At 44.0% G+C, this 10,065-nt stretch overlaps 1 protein-coding gene across 2 annotated transcripts; it reads left to right on the top strand.

Annotated features, from left to right (window-relative positions):
* Positions 1 to 2,901: 2,901 nt before the first annotated feature.
* Positions 2,902 to 6,198, top strand: LOC109396071 (CD209 antigen-like protein 2). Of its 2 annotated transcripts, XM_019667616.1 has the most exons (8): positions 2,903 to 3,046; positions 3,187 to 3,264; positions 3,387 to 3,473; positions 3,779 to 3,838; positions 4,125 to 4,202; positions 4,457 to 4,608; positions 5,072 to 5,184; positions 5,559 to 6,197. In XM_019667616.1, exons 1-8 carry the CDS (start codon positions 3,016 to 3,018, stop codon positions 5,698 to 5,700), a joined length of 741 nt encoding a protein of 246 aa, XP_019523161.1. In that variant the 5' UTR covers positions 2,903 to 3,015; the 3' UTR covers positions 5,701 to 6,197. The 2 variants fall into 2 exon arrangements, with proteins under 2 accessions (XP_019523162.1, XP_019523161.1); XM_019667617.1 differs by lacking the exon at positions 3,387 to 3,473 and having other exon boundaries at positions 2,902 to 3,046; positions 5,559 to 6,198.
* The last annotated feature ends 3,867 nt before the right edge of the window (positions 6,199 to 10,065 follow it).

The following is a 10,065-nucleotide window of genomic DNA, read 5'->3' on the forward strand; positions in this document are numbered from 1 at the left end:
TACACTATTCAGCCACAGAAAGGAATAAAGTACTGATATATGTGACAACATGTATGAACCTTGAAGACATTATGCTAAGTGAAAGAAGCCAGACACAAAAGGGTGTTGTATGATTCCATTTGTGTGAAATATACATAATAGGTAAATCCACAGAGACAGAGTGTAGATTAGGTTTCTGGGGCCTGGGGGGAGGTGGAAATGGGGAGTGACTGCTTAAAGGGTATGTGGTTTTCTTTTGGGGTGATGAAAGTGTTCTGAAACTAGATAGTGGTGATAGTTGCACAACATTATGAATGTACTGAATTGTACAGTTTAAATGGTAAATTTTATGTTATGTTTACCACAATAAAATAAATGAAGGGAGTTTTTCAGGATAAAATGAAAGAACACTAGACAGTAACATGAATCTACATGAAGAAATAAAAAGCCAATAAAGGTAACTACATAGGTAAATATGAAAGACAGTGTAAATGTATTTTTTTGTTTGTTATCTCTTGTTTCACCATATGATTTAAAACTGTGTAATGCAATAATTAGAAATCTAGATTGATGGGCACACATGTGTAAAGATGTAATTTCTGATAATATCAGCATAAAGGGAGGGGGAAGTTGAATTATAGGGTTGTTGGAAAAGTCATGATGCATTTTTGCAATGAAAAACATAGAAAAAATATATCATGACTTTTCCGACACCCCAATGTATAGGAGCAAGGTTTTGCATACTATTAAAATTAAGTTGGAAAAGTATAACTATTGCACTGTGTTGTACAGCTGAAACTAATTCTAAAAAATGTGTATTTCATAATAAAAAATAATTTAATAAAAAAATTAAGTTGGTATTATTATGAACTAGATTGCTATAAATTAAGATGTTAATAGTAATCCTGAAGGAAAGCACTAAGAAACTAATTAAAAAGTATATAGTGGGCTGGCCGAGTGGTGCAATGGTTAAGAACTGGCTTGGGATGCTAGAGGACCCCGGTTCGGATCCCACATATGCGGGCCAGTGACACTGCCCTCTACAGCTAAGATGCTGAACAACAGCTCAACCTGGAGCTGGGCTGCCGAGAGTCACCGGCTACGGCATAGGCTGCAGCCCCTGTGGCAGTGGGTTGCCATGGGCTACCGTATGTAGCCAGCAGCCAGCGTGAGCGGCCAGCAGCCACAGTGAGTGGCCGTCCAGAAGCTGGCGACTGATCTGCCTCGCCCGGGAAGAGTGCAATGATGGTGCCAACTTGGGCCAGTGAAGCAACGTCTTCCACAACTAGACTGAAGAACAAAACAACAGCAACTTGTCTGTTCCCCTTTCCCCAACTCCCCACCGCTGTTCCCATTTCCCAATTCCCCAATAAAAATCTTTAAAAAAAGTATATAGTAAAATAAACAAGAGAATTTAAATTATACACTAGAAAATATCTATTTACTACAAAAAGGTAGTAATGGAGGAGCTGAGGAACAAAATGTCTGTAAGGCATATGAAAACCAAATAGCAAAATGACAGCTATAAACTCTACCTTTTCAATAATTACATTAAATATAAAAGGTTAAACTCTTCAATTCAAAGATAGAGATTGACAGAATGGATAAAAAAAAGATGATCTAATTATATGCTGTTTATAAGTCTATAGATGTAGATGTGAACAAAACCAACTCCATCCCTGTGTCTGGATTTCACTTCCTTTTTAAGTTTTATTCTGTGAACAACCTCACTGTGCTTAGCAAGCACATCAAAACCTTTTAGTTGATGATTACCTGTGTTCCTTAAAATGTAGCCATAAATACTTTTGTTAGTAATGGCAGGTAAATTTCAGACTGTGACAGTATGGATTTAGACAATCACCTATCACAGCCTCCAGCACAGCTTCTTTTCTTTGCTCCTTTGTCTTGTCAATCATTAGTACTGAGTTATACTATAAAAAGTACAGTAACAGGGGTCTGGTTCCAGAGAATAATCTGCACAGAATTGCTGGGTGGTCTGTTCTGCTCTGACCCAATCTTCCCGTAAGTAAATTACCCTATAATAAATTCTGTTATATTCTATGAAGTTGCCTGCATAGTTCTTAAGTCTGGAGATACTTTCTTGTTACAGTGGCCACTATACCTTGTCCCACCCTCAGACAAAGAGACTCACTTTAGATTGAAAAGAAAACATAGTAACATAAAACTGACTGAATCAGATAGGAAACTAGGAGCCCACTCATAAAGATATTCAAAGTTTGATACACGTAGTTTCAAAGTGACTCTACAAAATACTTAGTAATTAAGAAGGGAGAAAGGGTAACTGCTTAGTGTAGTGGTTAAGCAGGGACTCAGAAGTCAACCTGCCTGGATCCAACTCCCAGCCACATCACTTACAAGCTGTGTGACGCTTACAAGTTGCTTGCCCACTTTGTTCCTCAGTTTTCTCATATGTAAAGGAAGATAATAGCTATACCTTTCTCACAGGGGTATTGTGAGAACTGTCAGTGCCCCCAGCCAAAAAGCAACCAGAACACACCTATGATTGAACAAAATCAGGTTTATCACTTGTGGCAGTGAGGGTGAACACAGAGCACAGGGTTCTGTGGGGCATATGTTAAGTGCTATGACTACTGAGTATTTATCATTGGGATAGACAATTTATACCCATTACTGGTGCACTATAGTCAATCTCACAATAACAGTATGAGGCAGGGTAATTGTCCCATTTCAAAGTTGAGGAAACTGAGGCTCTGATAAGATAGGGCCAAAGGTCCCAAGACCGGATAGGGGTTGGAGCTGCACCTTCTGGCACTAGCCTTGACCAAGAAGCTTCTGCCTCCACCCTAAAAGACTTCTCTCATAGCTGTGTCAGGCATTTCATCTCTACCCACCACTTTCCCAAGAGGAAGTGGAGTCCCCACCCTGTTCCTTGTTCTTTTTCCTGAGATAGAGAGGAATAGATCTGAGGAGGGGCTGCCAAGGGCAATACATGGGGTTATAAAAACATAGATAGTACAGAGAAAAGTTGGCTAGAAGAGCAGAGAGGAGAGGAGGATGGCGGAGATGTGTGACCCCAAGGAGCCAGGTGGTCTTGATGAGGCTGGGCCTCACTCTGGGGTGATGGTGGCGAGGGCAGAGCTCCAGGGTCCTGGGGGGCCCGGGTCTGGCCTCCAGCAGGGCTCAGGAGGCTTCAAAGCTCAGCTGAGTTTGTTCTGTCCTATTCAGAAGAGAAGGAGCTATTTGAGGGCCAGAGATTGGCTGAGAAAGACCTTGGGTTATCCAGGAGATTAAGAAACTTACCAGGTACTGGGGTGGGTGGTTCAGCAGCAAGCACCTGGGAAAGGGGGCAGCTGGGAGGCTCCCTCCGGCATGGGTGAGGTGGAGCAGGATCTGTCCCTGAGCCCCCAGCTCTGCCTATCCTTCAGGGTGTCTGACCCGGGCCCCTCTGCCTCTGATGCTGCTTTTCATCTCTTTGGGTCTCTTCATGCTCCTGCTAACCACCCTGGTTCAAGGTGAGTCAGGGACTGGGAGCTGGGAGTCCTGAGTGGCTTTGGGTTTTCACTCTTTGATGGTCTTTGTCCCTTTCCACAAACCCCAAACTCACTAGGACTGGGGCATTTGAGTTCTGCATCATCTTGTGTGTGATTGTGGGCTGATTACTACCCCTCTCGGAGCCTGTTTCTTCATCTGTGAAATGCAGCTCATCTTCCTCTGTGTGTGGGGGGACTTAGGTTCTCAGAGACCTTGAAACTGGACTTGGCACAGGATCAGGCATACAGTCGGCACTCACAAAAAGGAATTCTCTGCTCTATTGTAGTTTCCAGGATCCAACAATCCCTGCCGAGAGAGACAGGCCATCAGGAGAGCCGCAGCCCGGGTGAGGGGCTGGATGCTGGGTTCTGGAGTGGGAGAGGGCTCCAATGCTGTGTGACTTTGGACAAGGGGTGAAGGAGGGAAGGCAGGAGTGGAGGAGGAGACTGGCTCCCTGTGTGAGGTCTTGGGGGCCTGTGATATTGAGCAAGTCGCTCTCTAAGCCTCAGTTTCCTTGTTTGTGTAAATGGTCTGTTGCGGTCCCAGCGAGATGCAGAGATCTTGTTTTCATGGGGCCCTCTCTGCACCCAGCACACAGTAGGTGCTTAATAACTAAAGTCTTCTTCCCCCAGTGGTCCTTTTGCAGGAGCAGACACAATCAGATCTGGAGAAGATCCGCCAGCAGCTGACCTGGATGAATGCCACCCTGGGTAAGTTTTGGACATCAAGGTCAGGAGGGAGTTGTGGGGCCACAGATAGGGCCTGAGCTCACCTTCTGTGGCGGCCGGCTAAGGATGGCAAGGCAGAGCTGGGATCTTTCTCATGGGTTTCTCAGGGACTGAGCTGACAGCGAACAAAGGGGCCTGGCCTTAGGTTCCCAAGATCTGATGCAGGTGTCAGGGGCCTGGGAGCCGAACAGCCTGTCTCCTTAACTGGCAAATCCAACCCTGCTCCTCCCCCCCAGCTGGCCTGTGCCGGCCCTGCCCCTGGGATTGGACCCTCTTCCAGGGAAGCTGCTATATCTTCTCCCAGACCCAGAGCACTTGGAAAGCTGCTGTCTCTGCCTGTGAGGACATTAGGGCCCAGCTGGTGGTCATCAACAATGCTGAGGAGCAGGTGCGCTGGGCTAGCCTTCTGTCTGGGGCTGGGCCAGGTGACTGGTCAACCAAAAGCCTTCTGCTACAGTCCTCTGCTCTCTGAGAGATGGAGGTCTGGTGGGCAGCTGGTGGTGGTGGGGGGGTGATGAGGGGGCGTTGCAGTCAGGGAAGGCTTTCCAGGGGGAGGAATAGTGGATTTGTGAAGGTAATGTGAGAGGAGCCCATGTATGGACAGGAAAGATATTCAGAGTAATCCCTCCGATGATACAGAAGTGAACTGAGACACAATCTATCACATTTCCACACATCCACAGCATACATGCACACATGAACACATACAAATTAAGTAGGGGCTATAGGCGAGACTGCGGAAAGGACTTCTGTGAGATGCAGGAGACCGTGGGAATGTGGGCAGATGTGGGAAGGGTGGCATTCATGGATCTTCCTCGATGCCCCACCCTCTCCCCTTCCCACACCCCCAGAAGTTCCTGAAGTTTTGGGATATCAGAAATAATAAGCGCATCTGGATCGGCCTCAGTGACCAACACAATGAGACTTTCTGGCAATGGGTGGACAAGAGCCCCCTCACACTCAGGTGATCTCCCACTGATAATGGCCTAGAAGGAGGAGAGCAGGGAAATGACCCCCCATCCCAAACCAGGGGTGCTCAGACTCTGGGATTGGAAAGTGCCGCTGAGAAGCTGGGTGGAGATGCAGGGTGAAGTGAGAGGGCTGATGCTATAAGTCTAGGTACAGGCCCAGGAATCTGCATTTTTCTTTACCAGAGCTGACTTGGAAGGAGGTAGTTTTTGAACCCACATTTTGAAAACCTTACCTCTGAATTAGTCTCCCCCATCTGGCTGGTTCTTGGACATTTGCTGCCAAAGGCCGTGGACCAGCTTTGCCAAGGGTGGTTGTGGGGATGGGCTCTGGGTGAAGGAGGGGACTCAGGTCTGATGGTGTCCACAGCTTCTGGATAGAAGGGGAACCTAACAATATTGGAGATGAAGACTGTGTGGAATTGTCCACCGATGGCTGGAATGATAACAAATGTAGTGCAGAAGACTTCTGGATCTGTGAGAAACCATCAGCTCCCTGCCCTGGTCTGTGAGGGACACTGTCAGCCCTTCCCACCCCGCCAGGGATCAGGCAGTTTGGGCATGCGCTTTGCTAGCTTCTCTCTGGCCCCACCTCCTTCTCTTTTTCCTCCTCCTGAACTGAGGTTTTTGAGATCCTGAGATTCTGAGACCTCCTTCTCCTGTAAGACCCATCCCGCCATAGGCTATCAACCATCTGTCTTCTATTGATGATCTCAGTGCCCCTACTCGGCCCCCATGATGTCCCCTTAATAAAGTCACATATTGCATTATGCCTACTACTGAACTTATTGTTTATTCCTTTGCCACTGTTTCAATTACTACAGTTTTATAATGGGGTTGATATACACTAGGATATGTTTCCTTTCAATGTTTCTCTCCACTGCTGTGCATTTTACTTCCCAGAGAGTTTTGAATCAGTTTGTAATTTTAGCTGGGAGTGTACATATGTATGTATGTTTGTCCATTCATTCATGAACCAATTATTTATTCAGGTGCCTTTAAAATGTCCTTCAGTAAAGTTTTATGTTTTTCTTCATAGACATTTTAAAAAACGCATTATTCCTAGGTGTGTGTATTCATTTCCGATTGATGTTATAACAAATTACCACAAACTTGCTTGTGTAAAACAACCCAAATTTATTATCTTACAGTTCTGGAAGTCAGAAGTCCAAAACGGGTCTCATTGGGTTGAATTCGGGGTGTCTGCAGGGCTGCATTCCTTTCTGGAGGTTCTAGGGGAGAATTGGTTTTCTTGCTTTTCTAGTTTCTGGAGGCTGCCTGCCTTTCCTGGCTGGTGGCCCCTTCCTCCATCTTCAAAGCCAACAAGGACTTTTCGTCTTTCTGATTTTGTGGGGCTCTAAAACTGACTCTTCTGCCCCCCTCTTCCACATTTAGAGGACCCTTACGATTACACTGGGACACTGGGATAACCCAGTATGGTTTCATTGTTTTAAGGTCAGCAGATTAGGAACCTTATTTCTATCTGCAACCTTCATTCTCATGTTTTCATGTAATGTAACATGGATTCTCAGGTTCTGAGGACTAAGACAAGGACATCTTTAGGGAGAGAATATTCTGCCCACCATACTGGGTTATATTCCTTATTGTTGCACTGAATGGAATACATCTTAATGACAGATGGGAGTTAGAGGACAATTCCTCAACCCTCTCTGCTATCGATCTAGACAACAATCGTTCACAGGTAAGCAGCAAGACCGAGCCCCAGCTGGCCCAGCAGTCCCCTGCTCAGTAATGCCAACTCTTTCTTATGGTGTCCTTCCTTTCCTCCTGTCACTTTCCCACTTCCCTGCTGGTGCTGTGTGAGGACGACACTCCTTGCATTGAAATCCTTGTCTCAAGGTCTCCTCGTGGAACTGAACCAGATTCAGGTTGGGTTCATGTGACTCACTGAATGGCCTGCAAGAACCACGCCTGGTGAACTGGTGAATGAATGAGCTGAGACTGGATGGACCATGTCACTTTCAGACTGCAACATATAAGAGTCACTGCACCACCCTGCTCCCCCTCCCCCAGCAACCCTGGAACTCATAGCGGTAACTTGGGTGCAAAATAGCTTCGCCAGCCTGCAACAGTTTCAGCAAGAGTGCGTTTTGGCAGTGACTACAACATGCCAAATTGCTGAAATTTAGGAGGTTGTTTTTTTTTTTTGAGGCATACCAGATTCTTAGTAACTTGCCTGCAAAGGAATTCCAGAACCTCAGCTAACATCCACAGACTGGGTGTGTAAAAAAGGAGAGAGTTCATCCAACTCATTCTCGGAGGCTAGCACAATTTATTATTAAAAAGAATCCCAGTGAAATAAAAAGGAAAAAGAGGGGGGAAAAGGGAAACTCCTGAACTGTATTGAAAATAAAAATGATTCAGGAATCAAACTGGCTCAAATCAGTTAATGCTGGAAAGGATTTTTCCAACAAAAATCCCTCAAATAATTATGACAATTCTGATTTATCAGCTTGTGGTTGTAGAGATGGAATTAAGATAGCTCCATGATAAGCTCCAGCAACTATGGAGTAACAGGGCCTGGATTTACCCTCCTGCTTAAAACAAGTAATTTGTCAAATTGGACAGAAAGTATGAAACATTATTTTCAGACACTGGAAGTTACTGTAGTTCAGTGGTCCTTGAAAGAGGAGAAATGAGGTGAGCCCTACAATTGCCCCCACTTGCTGCCTGGAGAGGGTTTCAAGATTGTAATACAGGGAGGGAAAACCCATGCAGAGTTCCAAGAACTCCCTGGTTTAAAGAGAGACAGTTGGGAATTGAGTCAGGCCAAAGAGGCTAGGATTCTCAGGGCAGAATTCTGAGAAGACAGAACTGCACAGAACCTGCAGAGAGTCCCCATTCATTCTTTGGCCAAGTTTTGACTGGTGTATGCACGTGAAGAAATTATATGAGGCCAAGAAAGAATTACTCAAAAGGAATAAAAGGGAATACCTTAGGCTCACACAGTACTGGAATTATCAGAAGTCTACCATTTATGGGCCTGTATTATGAGCAAAAAAACCCCAGCTTCTGTCATTCTAAGCTGTTTGGGGGTTATTTGTTACTGCAACAAACCTAAGCTGACTGATACTTGCAACATTCCTGGGCATAGTAGCCCCACACATCCAATAACCAGCCTCTGAAACACTTTGCCAGGAATTTCAGAGAATAGCGACCCCACAGTTCTTCATAGCACCCTTTACCAATAACTGATCAGAGAGTGGTTAAATCCTTCAGCTTCCTTGCCCTTCTGGGAGGATGAATCCGAGGCAAAGTCTTCAGATTCAGTTGCCCACCAAAATTACTTGGTTATTGACATACTCATGATTGGCTTCTTTTCTTTCCATTTCTCACTTCCCCATGGCCTCACTTGCTTCCTAGAGTCATCTACCAAATAAAGTACATGTGAGTCACTACCTTGGGATCACCTGATGGAGGAACCATTCAGAGGGCACAGACTCAATAGAAACTTCGCATTGTGTAAGACAAAAGCTATGAGTTTGAGAAGTGCTGGGATGCATTTATTTATTTATTTTTATAATTTTAATTTTCAAAATTACAGTTGGCATACAATATTATATTATTTTCAGTTGTACAACATAGTGATTAGACATTTATATAACTTATGAAGTGATCATCCCAATAAGTCTAGTACCCATCTGACACCATATATTGTTATTATGACATTACTGACTATATTCCTTATGCTATAATTTACAACCCTGTGACTATTTTATAACTACGAATTTATATTTCTTAATCCTTTCATTTTTTTCACCCAACCCCCCAGGCCCAACCTTCTGGCAACCATCAGTTTGTTCTCTGTATCTATGAATTTGTTTGCTCATTTCTTTTGTTTTTTAGATTACAAATGTAAACACCATTGTTTTTTAGATTACACGTATAAATAACATATGTGAAAACATAGGGTATTTGTGTTTCTCTGTCTGACTTACTTCACATAGCATAATACCCTCTAGGTCCATCCATATTGTCGCAAATGGCAAAATGTAATTCATTTTTTATGGCTCAGTAATATTCCACTGTACATATGTTCCACCTCTTCTTTATTCATCTATCGATGGACACCTAAGTGGCTTTCACATTTTTGGCTGTTGTAAGTAATGCTGCAATGAACATAAAGATTCATATATCTTTCGGTGTTACAGAATTAGTGTTTTGGATTTCTTCAGATAAATACCCAGAAGTGGGATTGCTGAGTCATATGGTAATCCTATTCTTACTTTTTTGAAGAATCCCCATACTGTTTTCCATACTGGGTGCACCAGTTTGCAATCCCACCAACAGTGCTTGAGGGTTCCCTTTTGTCTCCACAACCTATCCAACACTTGTTGCTTGTTGATTTATTGATGATAGCCATTCTGACAGATGTGAGGTGATAGAACATTGTGGGTTTTATTTGCATTTCTCTGATGATTAGTGATGTGAGCATTTTTTCATATGTCTATTGGCCATCTGTATGTCCTCTTTGCAGAAATGTCTATTCAGGTCCTCTGCCCATTTTTAAATCAGGTTGTTTGATTTTGTGTGTATGTGTTAAATTGTATGAATTTTTTATACATTTTGGATATTAACTTCTTTTTTTTTTTTTTTTTTAATTTTAGCTGAGCCATCCCGCCACCTGTTGGCAGCTCACGGCTGCTCAGCTCGGGCTGACTCGAACTGCTGTTGCTCAGAGCTCAAACTCTTGAGCGAGCTCTTAACCAACTGAGCCACTCAGCCGGCCCTTGGATATTAACTTCTTATTGGATGTGTCATTGGCGAATACCTTCTCCCATTTGGGAGATTATCTTTTCATTTTGTTCATGGTTTCCCTATGTTTGCAAAAACTCTTTAGTTTGATGAAATCTTAT

This window comes from Hipposideros armiger, unplaced genomic scaffold (assembly GCF_001890085.2).
Source record: "Hipposideros armiger isolate ML-2016 unplaced genomic scaffold, ASM189008v1 scaffold_502, whole genome shotgun sequence".
In the NCBI taxonomy this organism is placed as follows: Eukaryota; Metazoa; Chordata; class Mammalia; order Chiroptera; family Hipposideridae; genus Hipposideros; species Hipposideros armiger.